This window comes from Mercenaria mercenaria, chromosome 3 (genome assembly GCF_021730395.1).
Source record: "Mercenaria mercenaria strain notata chromosome 3, MADL_Memer_1, whole genome shotgun sequence".
Lineage (NCBI taxonomy): Eukaryota > Metazoa > Mollusca > Bivalvia > Venerida > Veneridae > Mercenaria > Mercenaria mercenaria.
In genome coordinates this window covers 62,999,625-63,018,448 of record NC_069363.1, presented here as the reverse complement: position 1 = coordinate 63,018,448, position 18,824 = coordinate 62,999,625, and the positions used below count along the sequence as shown (strand labels likewise).

Here is an 18,824-nt window from a genome sequence, read left to right as displayed (position 1 = left end):
GACTGCTATGATAGTTAGACATGACATACATGACATGTCGTCTTTTTATGGTGAAAGTTTGTGCAAAGTGATTCTAATATTCATGCGACAAGAAAAAAATGACTTAAAATCTTTCATCTCCAAGTGTGATCTAGACCTTTGAGGTAGGGGACTGGATTTGCATGCGACAAGTTGTGTGATGGTAGTTGTAATAAATTATCAAGTGGGAACGGGGCAGGGTAATGACAGGGGACCGTGGGGGACATACAGATGTATCAACAGCATTTCTGTACACCCCCTTTCACTTAAAAGATATATTTAAGAAAGACAAGAGAAACAGAAGCTTGAAATATAATTTGTATAAAAAATGTATAACTATAAAAAGGGAGATAATTTTATCAAAAATGACATGTTAACAAACTTAAAATTCTACTATTGGAAATATAGTTTGGCAAAGACAAGTGTAAAGTATGTGTAGTTACTGAGAAACTAACTCACTGACAATTGCAAAGTACACAAGATACAGACGACAGATGTAGTTGTAATATCATTAAGTTTAAAAAGGGGCATAACTCTGAAAATAACAACTGGACATGGAACTCCAAAAAAATATGAACATATCAATGTGATACGTGTTGACGATGTATACAAAGTTTCATTTGAGTAAGTTGAGTATAAAGGTACAGATGTAGTTGTAATAGTGTATGTCTATAATAAGGGAATAACTCATTAAAACAAGAGGGGCATAGTACCAGGCCCCAAGTTTCTAACCTGACCTTGACTATTTCACCTTAAATACCCATATGACACACTGAATAATGAATGGTATTATGTGTTTGGCATACGAAAACATAAAATGGGTCAAGTGCCCCCATTTGAACAAGTTTGAGGGAGGACATTAAAATGATCCTACATACCAAGTTTGATGGAGATCCATCAATCAGTTCATGAGAAGAAGTCATTTAAATGTTTTTCTATTTTAAGCTCTTAAGGCCCCTTTGAACAAAACTGAGAGAGAATCTTACAAAGATGCAACAGACCAGGTTTGATTAAGATCCATCAAGTGGTTCATGAGAAGAAGTTGTGTACAGGTTTTTCTATGTTAACATTTAGCAGCCCATAAAAGGGGCCAATTGCCCTCATTTAAACAAATTTGAGAGAGGACCTAACTGCTGTTCCTTGTGATCGAATTACTGTGCTATTATACCTTGAAACTAGGTATGCCCCATCAGTTTTCTGTCTGAAAGCTTTGATTAATGTAAGTTTACATGCCATCACTGGATCGGTTCTTTTTGACTGCTAGACCAATGGAGTTTATGTCAGACATATGCAGAACACTACAATTCTGAACTCAATAAATATATGCTCAACAGCCAGGCCAAACCCCAAGTAGCTGTGACATAATTATATCTGTTTTATGGGCATACAGTTTTAACCTCAGGGTACTAGACATTTCAGTATGACTTTTTACCAGACATAGTTAATACAAAATATCAAGTAGAATGTTCTTACCTCTGAATGAACACTTGGCAACATATGACTTCTTCCTTATTACATTCTCCCCATATTTTAGATGTAAAATCAAACTTTTCAGTTTTGTATCAATCTTGCTCATTGTCTCTGGTTGTAGTAGGTAATTAATCAGTAATTTTCACGATAAATCAATTAGTAATGCACACAGAAAGGTGTTTTTAAACAGAACAGTCATCTTCATAATTGATCAATTAGCAATGTCAACTGAAGAAATATGCTTGCAGATAAATCACTTAGTAATTTTGACTAACTGGCAAAATGGGTTCTAAAAGGATAAATTGATCAGTAATGTGTGTAAATTTCTGGCAAATAAGAATCAGTAACTATTTTGATCAGATTACATTAAAAAGCACTACAAAGTAGCAGAATAATTAAGTCCATCTCTTTAAAAAATACATCCAAAATCTGGTATATTCAATAATACTATTGCTTTTGATGTAATCGGGTACCGTAACGCAAGCATGGCTATACTTTCTTGGAATATCTGACTAATTAATATCTCCATAAAGAAAATGACAAGGAATCAATAAGTAATGTTATTAATTAGTAATTATAACAGATCTTTTAGTATCTGTTTAGCTGTATAGTTCTCTATCACAGTTGACAGAAAACATAATAAATCTATCACTAAATCTTTTCCGTCTTCCTCCGAAATATCATTTCACATTTTGATAACACCTCTGATTTTTTATTTACTTTCAATATTCTTCTTTTGCGCTATTTGATCACAAGTTTTCCTACACAACACCCCAAAATAATCCAAACTTCATAACGCATTCAAGTCTAAATAAAATTTTTCTTATTTCACATGCTTAAACCAGTGAATAAGAAACTGTTGACAATATTTCAAAATTTAAAACACATTAAAATTCATATTTTAAGTTTATCTTTAAGTTTCATCTTCATGTTTCACGTCATGATAATGCCTGTCATACGATCCTATCTACCAGTACGTAATGCTAAGAACATATTATTTTGAAACCGTTTTATGTAAAAATAAATTTACATAAAGTATTACATCCTTGGTTCACTATTAATGACCAAACGAAAATATCTGGATTTTCACAATAAATTTGTCCCATAAAATAGACCCAAACAAATTTGATATATAATCTTTTCAACCTATTTCATGATGTGTTTTCAATAGGTATTGTATACCAGCGGCTATCTAAATATAGCTTTTAAACACCCCCACCAAATACCTATTGTGAAAACTTAAATGAACTCAATTATCTTGTGTCTATTGAAAATAAATTTGTGACAAAATTTTTTTTAAAAATCAAATAAGGAAAGTAAAAAAAAGAAAGTTTGGACATATTACTGATACACATGAAGAAAAGAGATTTCATGTATGGTAAAAGCACGTATTTCCACTGGGTCAAAATTTTGCAAATTTGAAATTTCGAGTATGTTCCCCGATGTTTAATATTTGCGAAATTGTAAAAATGGTGTGCTACTTGAATCTGAATTATACAAATGGTGAGGATTAATTTTTGCGAGATGTAGGGCCTCACAAATATAGTGAAAATTAAACCCTCGCAAACATTTCTGATTTTACAGTACTGATCACATCTGGAGTTGATCAATATAAACTTATTCAACAGAGACTTGCCCTTATAATACACAAGGGAAACAATCTGTTTTTACAGTGAAATTGTTGAATGAACACCATTTGTTAATCCTAATCTTGTCCTTTTAATATAAATGCAATGGAAAAGTAAGCTATGAATGTCACCTGCTATACAGAATAACACAGTCATGCATCTTAACAGTCCTGAAATTGTTTTCTTTGATTTTCTCGTATTTCTAGATATTTTTACCATATTTGACACATATAATTGTGTGGATAGCAGATATTGTTCTGTTTCCATCTATAGCTTTCTCAACATATTTCACTTTGTAAAATTTTGTGTGTTTTTTTTAATTGTCTGTTGCCGACAAATTTCAACACAAACAAGAGCTGTTCATAAGACAGCGTGCTCGACTTTTCTCCGTGCTTGACTCTGAATTAGAGCTTTGCCAGTAAAAAAAATCCAAGTTAAAAAGGGACACAACTCTGTCAAAATTCAAACCAGAGGTATGGGAATTGTGTCTCCTGGTGTATACTTTGATAGCAAATATATATTTTGAGTTTCAAGTCAAACGCTTTAATAGTAACAGAGATAACTGACTTTATCAAAAAATTTAACAAAAAACTCTAAGTTAAAAAGGGGCATAATTCTGTCAAAATTCAAATCAGAGTTATGGGGATTGTTTCTCCTGGTGTAGACTTTAATGATAAATATCTGAAGTTTCAAGTCAAAGGGTTTGATAGTAACAGAGAAATTTGACTTTATCAAAAACTTTAACCAAAAATTCTAAGTTAAAAAGGGGCATAATTCTGTCAAAATTCAAACAGAGTTATGGGGATTGTTTCTCCTGGTGTAGACTTTGATAGTAAATAACTATTTTAAGTTTCAAGTCAATAGCTTTGATAGTAACAGAGATATTTGACTTTATCAAAAACTTTAACCAACAGCGACGCTGACGCCGACACCGGGGCGAGTGCAATAGCTCTACTTTTTCTTCAAAAAGTCGAGCTAAAAATGTTAAACTTTCCACAGGGCATTAACTGATTTGATCTTTACATATTTTTCTTTACAAAGTGCTGACCTTTGAAGTAATTATGCATGCTATTTTCATGCCTAAAGGTAAAAAGTGCATGTTCTGCATGCATGCTGAGGTTCTAGGTACACAGTCACCTAAGCCTACAATAAAGAACAAATAAAAACAAAATGGACCTGAACAAAAAATCTTAACCAATGCCAACATCAACACTGGCGCCGAAGTGACAACAATACCTCATAGATGTTTTTTAAAATCGTACAAGCTAAGAGTTCTTTGAAAGAAAATTGAACAGCTCAGCTAATGCATTTATCTGGAGACAGGATCTCCAACAGGAAATGGTGATGTTTTAATCAAAGACTTCATCTTAATTAACAAACTCTGAGTGGGCCGTGAACATCTTAATTCTTTACTCTTGTTATACAAAACCTGAATGGTATTTACAATTTCCTTTTTTAAATAATTGTTCTCTACAAACAGTTCTGTTTGTAAAGAACAAAGGGATTTAATGCGTGTTTGACATGAAGTGATGCAAATTTGCAGATTTACAGGATCATCCCCATAATTCTATGGATTATAAAGAATTTGTCGATCAAAGATAAAAAAATTCTGTGCAAGATAAAGCATGCCCACTATTCATGCAAATTATATTCGGTTTAGCTTTTACCCAGCTAAATCTCTGAAATGTACTGGTCCATCATTCAATTTGGGCAGTGCAACTTATCATTAAAAGGGGTGTTCAATGAAAATTAACTGACTGAATAGCGAACAGTGCAGACCAGGATGTGCAGGCTGATCTTGGTCTGCGCTGGTCGCAAAAGCAGAATCACTTGCCGCCAGCAGGCAAAAGTTTAATTGTATTTGGATATACATAGATTCAGATGGTTCTGAATATCAAATATATGAAAAACAAGAAACGTGGCAATGCCACGAAACCAGGTTTTCAACACTTTTCATAAGAATAAACAAGAGTGCCAGAATGTCACAATATACGCCCGTCACAGCAAATTTCTTTACTCTAGCACCTGTATTTGCAGATGTAATTTTAATTTTGTGGTTGTTTAGTAATCATTGTAATTCTTTTGTTTTTCAAAGTCCACAAAAAAACTCCTTACCAGGTAGAGATACCTTAAAATACACCTAAAATTAGAAAGTAACAACTATGTTGTACCACAGAAAAGTGGTCTTGGTTTTACCCTACGGTCAATTATAAAAAAGTTACAATATAAGTCATTTATAGTAACAACTAAGGGAAGTTAATCTTAAAAAAAAGAAAAAAAAAAAAAAAAAAAAAAAATACAAAATTTTTTTTTTAAGTCCACACAGAAATCCTTACCAGGTAGAGATTGGTCAAAATACACCTCAAAATAGGATGTAACATGCATGTTGTACTACAGAAAAGTGGTCTCGATTTTTCCCTACGTCTAGTAATGAAAAAGTTACAATATAAGCTATTTATAGTAACAACAAAGGGAAGTAATTCTAAAGAAAGGGAACTGCGCAAGACACTTCGTCTCATGATGGTGTATAATTGTGCCAAGTAACATCAAAATCCCTCTATGCATGAAGAAGATATGCTCCGGACAAAGTTTTCATTGTTGTATCCTTTGACCTCTACGTGTGACCTTGACCTTAGACCTAGGGACCTGCTTCTTGCGCATGACACTCTATCTCATGATGGTGAACAATTGTGCCAACTTTCATCAAAATCCCTCCATGCATGTAGAAGATATGCTAACCCTAACCCTAACCTAACCTTAACCCTATTTTTAGTAACAATGACCTTGACCTTGATCCCAGAAACCCCAAAATCAATCCCAAGCTACAACTTTATATAAGTTTTCTATACACCAAGTTTCATCATGATAGCTCATTCCTAAGTTAAGTTATTGACTGGAAACACTTTTTCTATTTTAAGTAACAGTGACCTTGACCTTGACCCCAGAAACCCCAAAATCAATCCCAGTCTTTGTCTTGATATAAGCTACATACATACCAAGTTTTATTCAAATATCTTTACCGAAACAAAAGTTATTGACCGGAAACCCTTTTTCTATTTAAAGTAACAGTGACCTTGACCTTGACCCCAGAAACCCCAAAATCAATCCCAGCCTTTGTCTTGATATAAGCTACATACGTACCAAGTTTTATTCAAATATCTTTACCGAAACAAAAGTTATTGACCGGAAACACCAGTTGGACGCCGCCGCCGCCCGCCCTACCGACATCTACCCCAATCTAATAACTCAGGTTTTCGTTGAAAACCTGGTTAAAAAAAGGGGTGATGCCCTTTTACCCTGATTTCCAATCAGATAGTGGTAAGATGATTTTCATTCTGCAGATCTTTGAAACAAGCTATGCTAACATTATCAAAAACTTTTGCAAAGAGTTGTCACATATGGCACTCTGATAGTATAAATTTTGTGACAACAAAAGGTTTTGACAAAATAGTATCTTTATGCCTATCTTTACAAGAATGAAAGTTAACAGTAAGTTTGAAAAACTGATGCTAATTTTCAGATTGGCGGGTTGATATTCATTGCAGAATGTAATAACAGTTAATCGGAGGGTTAATATTCACTGTAACATGTAATAACAGTTGAATGGGGAGTTGATATTCACAGCAACATGTAATAAGAGCTAAATGGTGAGTTGATATCCACTGCAACATGTAACAACAGTTGATTGGTGAGTTGATATCCACTGCAACATGTAACAACAGTTGATTGGGGAGCTGATTTTTTTTTTTTTTTTTTGGTTGGATTTAACGTCGCACCGACACATGATAGGTCATATGGTGACTTTCCAGCTTTAATGGTGGAGGAAGACCCCAGCTGCCCCTCCACGCATTATTTCATCACGAGCGGGCACCTGGGTAGAACCACCGACCTTCCATAAGCCAGCTGGATGGCTTCCTCACATAAAGAATTCAACGCCCCAAGTGAGGCTCGAACCCACATCAATGAGGGGCAAGTGATTTGAAGTCAGCGACCTTAAGATTGGCGGGTTGATATCCACTGCAACATGTAATAAGAGTTAACTGGTGAGTTGATATCCACTGCAACATGTAACAACAGATGACTGGTGAATTGATATCCAATGCAGCAACAGTTGAATAGTGAGTTGATATCCACTGTAATATGTAACACCAGTTGAATGGGTGAGTTGACATCCAATGCAACATGTTACAACAGTTGATTGGCAAACTGATATCCACTGTTACAACAATTGATTGGCAAACTGATATCCACTGTAACAACAGTTGATTGGCGAAGTGAAATCCACTGCAATTTGTAACAACAGTTGAATGATGAGTTGATATCCATTGCGACATGTTACAACAGTTGATTGGCACTGTTACAACAATTGATTGGCAAACTGATATCCACCGCAACAACATTTAATTGGTGAGTTGATATCCATTGCAACATGTAACAACAGTTGACTGGCAAATTGATATCCACTGCAACAACAGTTGATTTGCCAGCTGGTATCCACTTCAACATGTGACATCCACTGCAACAACAGTTGATTTGCGAGTTGATATCTACCGCAACATGTAACAACAGTTGATTGGCTAATTGATATCTACTACAATAACAGTTGAATGGGGAGTTGATATCCTCTGTAACATGTTACAACAGTTGAATGGGGAGTTGAGATCCTCTGTAACATGTTACAACAGTTGACTGGTGAGTTGAGATCTACTGTAACATGTTACAATAGTTGACTGGAGAGTTGAGATCCACAGCGACATGTTACAATAGTTGACTGGTGAGTTGAGATCAACTGTAACATGTTACAACAGTTGACTGGTGAGTTGAGATTCACTGTAACATGTTCAGGGATCGAACATAGCAGTCGCTAACTCGCAAAATTCGAGTAAGAATAAAAAAAATGCAAGTAGAAAATCATGGCACTCGAATGTTTTTGCAATCACGTTCAAAAATTAGGGAATTCGCTCAAACTGTCCTTTTCTCTTTTAAAACTCCTTTGGAACACTTTATTTACCGATAATCACATGACTGCTTGTAGACGCTTGTCGCTTTATACAATAGTAATTATCAGAAATCTACATCCGGCCAAATGTTCAAAGAATCATTGAGTTCACTGGTTCGTATTGTACTTAAAAAACCAGAAAGTCCTCAGCCTGTCCGGACCGTGAACTTTTATATGAAAGCAAACAACAACAAAACAACTTATAAACAGCTTTTAAATAACTGCTAGTGGAACCCATCATTTTGCTAGTGGAAAAATATGCCACTAGCAAAAATTTGCTAGTGGAAAAAAAAGTTAAATTGGATCCCTGAAGTTACAATAGCTGACTGGTGAGTTGAGATCCACTGCAACATGTTACAATAGTTGACTGGTGAGTTGAGATCCACTGTAACATGTTACAATAGTTGACTGGTGAGTTAAGATCCACTGCGACATGTTATAACAGTTGATTGTTAAAGGTGGTTAATCACATTTTGTTCAAACTTAACCAATTGATCATTTACACTTATTTGTGTTCACGGAGTTCTTAATACACATCAGTTTTTCACTGGAAGTATTTTTAAACTTTGATTTTCCTATCCTGTTTGCCCAACCAAGATAGCTTAGCATAAGTATAAATTCAATAAATACTTTTTGCCTAAGAAATGTGCCATGATATTTTTGAGGACATTTTGCTGCGTTTCATTTTCTCACAAACTACTTATTCCACACCAAAAAGTTCATGTTGGAATTAGTTCAACAACAAAAGTTAAAATGACCAGTGTACAAGTATATATTCTATGATAACTTTACAAATAGCAAAAACATGTCAAATTCAGTGGTACATGTCTCAAATAAAGTAATACTGTTACATAATTATTTGTATCGACTAGTATGGAAGTGACATAGTACACGCCTAAAGCTGTTTTTAGTCGTACAAAGTTGTTTTTTTGTTTCGGGTTTAATGCCCTTTTTCCAACAGTATTTCAGTTACGTAACAGCGAACAGTTAACCTAACAAGTGTTTCTGGATTCTGTACCAGTATAAACCTGTTCTCTGCAAGTAACTGCAAACTTCACCACTTGAATCAAAGGCGGAGGATGAATGATTTCAGACATAATGTCTTTTATCAAATCGTCAAGAAGAACATATGTCTGGCCCGGGGATCGAACTCACACACCCCGCGATCCGTAGATCTGCACTCTCCCTACTGGGGCTGAGTCGCACAAAGAGATGATTTCTACAGTAAAGGATTCGTGAGCAAAATTACATGGATTTCCAGACCTACTGACTGTATTATTTGCCATCATTGAAAATGATATCTTCATGTGACCAACATCCCTATGTGTGTGGTAAATACTGCTTGTCAGATTTTATTTTACCAGTAAATCAAGCTAAAGACATTATATACAGTTTTGTAAACACATAAAGAAAGGGACCATATCAGTGTTCTGCCAAGGCCGCAATATGCAGGAAACCTTTTTAAGGTCCTTTAGTGTATGCATTTTATCACTGAGAGATTATGAGATTTAAGGCTATAATTATCACTGCGGATGAATTTCTTTAACAGTAGGACTATTTAACTGAATGAAACTACTTAATTTGTGACCAGTTCTATATTTTAGATATATTTTTTATTATGAAAATCATTAAAATAACATTAAGTCATTATTTTATCAGAGTGTCCTTACCTTTCTACAGTTTATTACTTATCTAGAAATAATTATAGCTAAACATATGTGCATTTGATTTGGTCTACTACTTCAAAAGATATTCCAGACAGAATTTGATATGATAATAACTTAATTAGTAAGTGTTATTTAGTATCAGAAAGTAATAAGCCACTGGAGTAGACAAGTACTGGTCAGGTTTTAATGTATGCATGTGTGATATGATTGGTTGAAGTATGAGGTATGTGTGATATGATTGGTTGAAGTATGAAGTGGGCGTGAATGAATATGTTGCAGAGTTTGGAGGGAAAGTTGAAAGAGGTCAGTTTGGAATTTGAGTTAGATTTAGGTTTTTGTTTTAGGCACCGGAAAGTCAAAATTAGTCAAAATTGATATTTTAATATTTTAGGCAGGAAATACTTTGGAAACTTTGAGAATAATAAATTATTATGTACTATGAATTGATAAATTGGAATTATTGAAAAGTGATATAACATTATTATTTAGAATGGAATAAAAGAATATTATAACATTACCACTTGTTTAATAGTAGCTAATTTCCCTGAGAAAAATGGACCCGGTTATAAATTCTTACTAGATGAAAATGGCAAAGAATGAGGCAGGTATTAATCTTCTGTGATTGCAGTTGAAATCATTTTTACCAGATATCGCATGTTGTCCAAATTAAACAGAGTAAAGTCATTAACATTCTGCTTTGACTTAGAACCACTATAAGACAGTGTAAAAGTAATAGATAAAACTCCCATGAAACTTTTCAATCAAATCAATATCAAAATCAAAGGGAATATGCTTTAACCTTTAGCCTGCTGCCGGCAAGTGATTCTGCCTTTGCGACCACATCTGTGCAGGCTGATCATGGTCTGCACTGTTCGCTATTCAGTCAGTAAATTTTCAGTGAAAACCCCTTCAAATAATAAATGGTATTGCCCAAATTGAATGATGGACCAGTCCATTATAGAAATTTAGCAGGCTAAAGGTTAAGTACTTCTTTCATGCTCAAAAAATGTTCATGTTAACTATTTTCAGACTGCATATTAATTAGTAATACATCAACTGAAACATAGGCTTAACAAAAAAAAACTTTTTTAAAATATACAGTCGAACTTTGTTAACTTGAACTTGACGGGACCAGCATAATTTGTGATCAGTTGTTGGAGTTATCGGACAAAATTCATTATACAGGAATTTTTCCGGGACCTGATGACGAGTTCAAGAGAAGGGCGGTGTACAAATTATCCGAGTTCGAGTAAACGAAATTTGACTGTATTTAGGTTTTTTTGTGTGTCAACATATGCAAGGAATCACTAGGTTTTACTTGCCCAAAGGCCACATGGACTACCATGGACTGAATCAGGACCATCACCTGCTTTCTGGAAAGAGGAGTGTGTGAAGAGTCTTGAAAGGGGACCTCCCCTCCCTGAAGCCATTTTTCACTAATACAATGGATTCTGGTGGATTTTATTACTTTAAGTAAATAATTAACAGATGTAACATGCATTTATTTTCGAGGGTTGTGAGCACCCTCTCTCTAAATAGCCATGTGATTAAGGTTTTGATGTAAAAATTTTACCGCAGTAAATCTTCAAAGAATTGAAAATATCTACTGAATATCCATTAAAATTGTTGCTAAAAGCTTTCATATTTGATACATTCGACCTGCAGCACGATATAAGATCATAAAGTATTTGTCAAATCCAACACAGGCTGCAAGAATATCACGAATTGTCAAGAGAAAGGAAAGATTTACTAATGTTTAAATAGCTTTGTTTGTTTTAACAGTTTTTGAACAGTATTTCAGTTATGTAATGGTGGGCAGTTAACCTAACCGGCATTCCTGGATTCGGTACCAGTACAAACCTGTTCTTCACAAGTAACAGCCAACTTCCCCACATGAATCAGAGGTGGAGGATAAATGATTTCTGACACAATGTCTTTTATCAAATTGTCACGGAGAACATACGCCCCATCTGGGGATCGAACTCACAACCCTGCTATGCATAGAATTGCGCTCTCCCTATGGACGGATCCAAAACTGTCAATCATTAATGTTTACATAAAATACGATTGACCTAGTTTACACAACAGACCACGTGGAACTGTCTATTGAGCTAAGTGGGTGGGCTTAAATAGCTTTGTACTACTACAAACATTGCAGAAGTCTTTGCCATTCTTCACATTCCTTCAGACAAAGTATCATACAATGCTAAGAGGTGGGAAACTAAAGATGTACATGGAAAGAATAAAAGTAATCAAATAGTAAACAAGCATTTTCTCATGGCATATGATTATTACTTCTTTTGACAAATTAAAAAAAAAAGGGCCATAATGGCCACAGTTTGCTCATCGGAGTCTCACAGCTGGATTGAACAATTCTGGTAGAGGGTAACCAAAGGAACATTTTTGTGAAACTAGGATTTAGATGTCCCTGTGTGTGCACGTTGAAAAGCTTTCAGTGCATGTTAAAAAGCTTTTGAAAATGCCATTCTACGCTTTCATTAATACCATTGTTCCAATGAGTTCTATTTCTAGGTAAGTCTGTTACATGATTTGCTATTCGGGCACCTTGTAATTATTTTAACCAGACATTGCATGTTGACCATATTAAACAGACTAGATTAACATTTGCTTTGACTTTAAACAACTAAAGCATTTGATGTGACAGTAAGGATGTTATCAAGTCAGTTTATGGGAATAAGGCAACATTTTAAAGCTCCCTATAAAATCAATAATTAACACATCATTACTTCTTTTAGCCCCCAAGAATGTTCGCATGAACTAATTTCCAGACCAAATTAATTAACAATATGTCATTTTATTGCTTCCCCCAAAGTGAGAGCTTTTTTTACTGAAGCAACAATGAGCGTTTCAGAAATTTTTCTGATAAGCTGCTTCTGAGAAATTGTCGTAAGTAAGCTTTAGTTTATTTCAAAGTATTCTGTATAAGCCAACACACCCACTGGTTTATCCAGATTCTGGAACAGTTTGTGTTAAAGCTTCTCTGGGTATACATAATAAATATGGATGATTAATTGGGTTTAACCTTGCACCGACAAAATTATAGGTCATACAGCACATTCCAGCTTTAGATGGTCGAATAAGACCCCAGGTGCCCCTCCTTGCAATATTTCATCACAAGTGAGAACTTGAGTAGAGCCACTGACCTTCCTTAAGTCAGCTGGATGGCTTCCTCGCAAGATGAATTCAATGCCCCGAGGGCTTGAACCCACACTGGCGAGGGGCAAGTGATTTGAAGTCAGCAACCTTAAGCACTGGGCCACAAAGGCCTCTATTAATAAGGATGAGCCCCTAGAACAAGCCAGGTATTTTGGCATAAATCCCATCTTTTATTGTTGCAAAGAGTGCCCCCTAGCTGTACCTGCATTTTTCAGTGAGAAATTAGTTATTCGGCTATAACTCAGGTGAAAATGGTCCAAATGGTCAGGGTGAGAGAAATCCCAAACAAAACCCCTAAGGTGCACAACTCCACATGCTGAAACATTTCTATAAGGTTTAATGACTTCAGGTCAAATACTTTTTTAGGCCCTTTACGCAAAATTTTTACTAAGTCAAGTGCCATAACTTTTGTCTGTTTAAGTGAAATCCCAAACATAAATCCCCAAGTGCAAAATTTCTTATGCTACCTGTATAAGTACTACAAGCCATAATTCTAGGCTTTCCAGATAAATGACCTTATGCATCCCTTCCAGTACACTTCCTTAAAGGTTTACCTGTTCAATGCTATAAAGCAGTGCAATTAAAATGTTGTACTCTCTTTCAAAAAAATCAATGTGAAATAACAATACAGTTTTTATAAGCTTCTGTATTAACGGAAAATAATTTCTAGATGTATAAACTGTTCTGACTTCCATTACATTCAAATTATGAATAAATAAATCATAGCAATAGGTTATTGTAAACATTGTATGGCTGTACTATTACATGAGACACTAGGGATCTATATTATTGATACAATATTTACTAAGTACTGTGCACAAGATTACAGAGGTTATATCATATATAACTTGACATCATCTAAAATAACGGAACGATAATCATCAATATTTTAAGTCTGAAACTTAGACTCTTAAAGACCCATCACAACTTAGTGACCTACTTTTTCCTCCCACATGAACTTTGTGTAATCATTCTGATAATACTGGTAAAATGCAGCCATATTACAAGATGACAGTTGGATAATTTATGTCATCCTTGAATTAATAAGTTTTTACAAGTTCATCTGCAAACTTACTTAGCCAATCTGTTTTCAGTAGTTTTGAAAACATATATATATATATATATATATATATATATATATATATATATATATATATATCAATCTTACCTTGTGTAGAAACTAAGTGTCATCTAAACTCAACTTATACTTTAAATACTGAGCATGCTGCTACATGCATTCAATGGAATATTTAGACGTTAAACACATTGTCCTGGCCTAATTTATATCATTATCAATTTGTTACAAGATTTTCTCAACCTTTTCATGCAAATCACGTATAATTACCATCATAGAAATACAAATTCTGTGGTGGGTCTTTAAGAATGACAAATATTCCATTTGCAATAACTTTGTGAAAAGAAATTTCACACAAATGAAAATTGTTTCATCACAATATGTGCATTATGGCAGGACAAAAAGAAAATTCTGCATATTAGTTACAGATTTAAGACTTTAATGAACATAGGTACTGCATTTTTGTTGTATCTACCATATGAAACTGAAAACTAATCCAAAATGATTCTGTCTTATAAACACTTTTTATCTATCAACTATTTTATGTTTGGAAGTTATCAAATATTGTATGTTTGGAAGTTATCAAATATTGTATGTATGAAAGTTATCAAATATTGTATGTGTGGAAGTTCTGCAAGTTGTTCACTAATGTTAATTGCTGTAAGTTAACAGTGTGACCAGTCTAAAATCATCCATTTTCCACAGTCATTCAATAGAGAACTGTTACTGTCTGAACTCAAGCAACAAATAAAGAATGTACAAATATACAAAGAAAGCAGTTCCAGCAACCCCAAGCCCCACAACATGATCAATTCTAAAAGTTGCAGGCATCCATCTTTTTAATCTGTTTTTCACTTTTTTATGAGAAAAATTGCCTATTTAACTGAATATTTTTCTATTCAATGCATTAGTTGAGGGGAAACTAATAGGGTAGAAATTTAGACCAAAAAAACAACAACATAAAGAATTGTCCTCCTTTTCACGCAATTATTTCAAGTGAGTCCTTATATAAAGCATTAACAACCAGAGTTTAAAAAGAAATCTGTGCCATCATTGATCAGCCAGTTGCACTCTACCTAAGTATATGCAGCTCATTAAAGCTTTTCCTATTTTTTGCTGTGATGGCCCTAACATTGTGTAACCATGAAATAAAACTTGAGGTCAAACCATTTAGGTTGCTTAAGAGAAAGTTTAGTCCATCAAATTCATGAGAAGTTGCTTAAGGATTTTTTAGCTCTGGCAGCCCCTACCAGCAGTCGAGCAAAACATTTAAATGAAATTAAGACACGTTCATCCAATCAAGCTACAAAACAAGTTCAGCGAAGACCTTTCAAGTAGTTCATGAGAAGAAGTTGTTTAAATTTTTTTTTTTCAATCTGAATCAAATCCATAAAGTAATAACTGAGATAGAGTGAAAGTGCACCAAAATTTTAACCTGAAATTCTAAGTAAAAAGTGGGGGGGGGGGGATAATTCACGAAATATTGGTGTGAGAGTTATGGCTCTTATGCCAGATGATGTGGGTGATGATGAGGAATAACTATTATAAGTTTAAAGCAAATCCATCAAGTAATTACAGAGATAAGGAGAATAAAGAGAAAGTGTAAAAAAACTTTAACCAAGGTGGGGACGTGGAAAGATGCCGACGCCGGGGTGAGTAGGATAGGTCTGCATATACTTTGTATAGTTGAGCTAAAAATGTTGAAATAGGACAGTAGACTAAAGATGCTGGATCATCTAACTATACTGATAGCTCTTCAAAAAAGAAGTTCAGGGGACATAAAAATCACAAAAAAAAATTTTTTTCCTCATCGAAACCATTTAACACCTTAAGGCAGTTTTTCTGTTAGAGGGATAGCATTAACATTATAAGTAATCAATGATAAAATTTTGAAAAGAACAAACTTTCCCTGAGAAAGTTTCATGTTCTGATGTTTTGAAATAACTACTCATAAAAGAGTTTCCAGGAATGTCATCTTAATAATACACAAAAGATTATTAATTTGTCAGGAGTTAAAGACCATCTGATATTTCAGTCAATAAAGTTTGCTGCAAACCAGTGAATAATAATCTACTGGCAATATCAGCAGACATCATGAATTTTTTAAATATCAAATAAACAAAGACTGAAAGTTCTATATCAATACTAATTAAAAGTTGACATTCATTATTAATCTAGGAAAAAAATAATCAATACCATTTAGGTCCCCAGGGACCAGACTTTATAGATGTGTGTCTCCTAAATATGGATTTTATCAACAAATTGTTTCACATCCAGAATTTGTCCTTAACTTTTTGACATATCTGCAATAGTTTTGTTTGACACAGCTCCCTGGAATAGTGGAATAATAATTTCTAACTTTGTCGTCAGACAGCTGTACACATTTGTTTCACAAGAAGGCTTTTCAAAATTTCTTCATTGTCAGTAGCTATCTACTGGCTGCCATTTACAAACTTATTCACTATTTTGTGGTATTTTAAATTCAGTTTGCCTTATTCTTAACTCTATTTATGGTATAATCAACTGCATTAGTGATATCTTAAAACATAATGTATTTAATGATAATTTAAGATATCATTAAATGTATTTTCTGACATCATTAAACATCTAAAAGATGTCAGAAAATGAATTTAATATATCACAAAATAGAATACTGGATATCTCTAAATATGATTTACATTAAATTTAATGGTAGAATATGAATAATGATTGTCATTATCTGTAAAATTCACTTAATAATATCATTCAATAGATTCTGTTTTAACATAACATATCTTGACATAATTTTGATTCTATCTAATGATATTCTAAATTCATTTTTTAACATTCAAAACAATAAAATAGAAATAAAGGTATCACTAAGTTAAAAGGAGGATATCATAAAAAACTGTTTTTGAAAAATTCAAATAACTGAATTATAGATATTATGTCTAAAAACCATTTTGTGATATCTTTAAATTAATGCAGTTATCGAGATCAAAATAATCAATTATATCATGAAATGAATTTTTTATGTCAATAAATATAACTAATATCATAAAATGCTTTTAAATGAAATTTGGGTACAAAACGAAGTGCACAGATAATGAAATGGCTCCAATAGTTACAGGTAGAAATTATTTCAGGTTTGCAGTTTTAGGTAAACACCCAGCTAACTGCTCAATACCAGCAAGTCAGGTCTCAAATCCACACAAGCAAAGGACAGATGATTCAAAGCAGGTGGCTTAAACCACTCAGCTGATGCAGATCCCAGCTTTTGTAATTTAAACCATTAAATACAGCTGATTCTCTTGCTCTTTCTCATGCTTTTCTTCTGCAGCTGAATGCAGAATTCCCATTTCAACAATCTTATTGTTACACCAGATTAAAAAGTTTCACACGCAAATAACACTATTTCCAAACAATTCGAACCTTACAGAATACATCTCTTCTAAATGAGCTACTTGATTTCCTTTTCGACACAAGTTTCTTTTTTGTTCAGATCATTTTCACCAAATTTACTTTTATCAAAAAATGACAAACTTTCATTAATTCTATAGAAATAACTTTTAAGAGCTTTTCTACAAACAGTAACTGTTCTCTATATAGTTTTTTAAGGCACTTTTTCGCAAAAAAGAATTCTTAAGGATTTAATTTATTTTAATCATTAGTCATACTAGATATACTACATTTAATTTCTAAGTTTTAGCACTCTAGCTTTAGTTTTAGTTCTGTAGGTATAAAAGGTGGCAGCACTCCAACAGAACCAATTTTTTTTTTTTGGAGAAATTCTTTTAAGTACTATCTAGATTTTCTGCATAATTATTACTTTTTACATAATACACTAACAAAAAATCATACCTCTGAAAGACACCTTGGCCAGTCGCTCTGCCTTGCCAGGTAAATTTTCTGCATATTTCAAATGAAGAATTAATGCCATTTCTACATTTATATCCAAATATCATTTATATTCCACTTCTTCGATGTCCCTATAAACCATGTTCAAAATAAATTCATCAACTGTTTCAATATATCTTTTTCAACACATTTTCAGTTTTTAACATTACACAATGTTTAAATTGTTACTAAATCACTATTGGAAGTTTGTAAACATTTTTTTTCTTCCAAGTTCTACCTCTTGTGATTTTTACTATAAGTTCTACCTCTTGTGATTTTGATGATACTGTATATGAATTCTAATCCAACTAATTGCAATTTCGTAAGTTGCTATTTTGATATTTATGTTTCTCATTTATATAAAAGCACAGACAAAGCATTCACATTTTGATTCTAGTTCCTTTTTCGATGACATTTACATTAAGTAAGTTCTCATCAGCGAACAAATTACGTGTATCTTCTATAACAATCATCTATAGAATTCCGTAAAATCGTGTTTCTCCTGAAAGCATCCAGGAGAAACAGAAAGCGCCAATAAAACAAGTTAATTCCTTCGGCAAGTGTATCAATATGGACACGAAACACTCTAGTTTTTCAATAAGCTAAGCAATACAGCCGTTAAAAGTTACTAGTCAATAATAACGGCAAGAGTGATATGGATTAAAACCAGATATCTTGTAATTAATAAGTTCAATTGTCAACTGGACCAATTAATTGCACAAAAAAACAACAGTGTACAAAAGTGCACTATGGTCAACTGTTGCGTGTGCTATTGTCAACTGTTGCAACAATAATAAAAGTGTGGAAAGCACTTCCATTATCTCATTGCCCATTCTAACCAATTTTTTTCCACAAATCAATAGTCATTGTTTGATATTGTACCATAATTGTATATCTTCCGCTGTGTGCATTAC

The 18,824-nt window shown here is 33.6% G+C and overlaps 1 protein-coding gene across 2 annotated transcripts in view; it reads right to left on the bottom strand.

The window, feature by feature from the left end:
* Positions 1-18,572, bottom strand: part of LOC128555669 (otoferlin-like) — a 107,614-nt gene extending 89,042 nt beyond the window's left edge. Inside the window, exon 1 of one of the 2 annotated variants that reach the window (XM_053538731.1) lies at positions 17,875-18,572. In XM_053538731.1, coding sequence (XP_053394706.1) covers positions 17,875-17,953 — 79 coding nt within the window. In that variant the 5' untranslated portion in view covers positions 17,954-18,572. Of the gene's footprint in view, positions 1-1,491; positions 2,627-17,874 lie in introns of those variants that run through there. The other variant, XM_053538730.1, reaches the window with a different exon arrangement.
* Between the last annotated feature and the right edge of the window lie 252 nt (positions 18,573-18,824).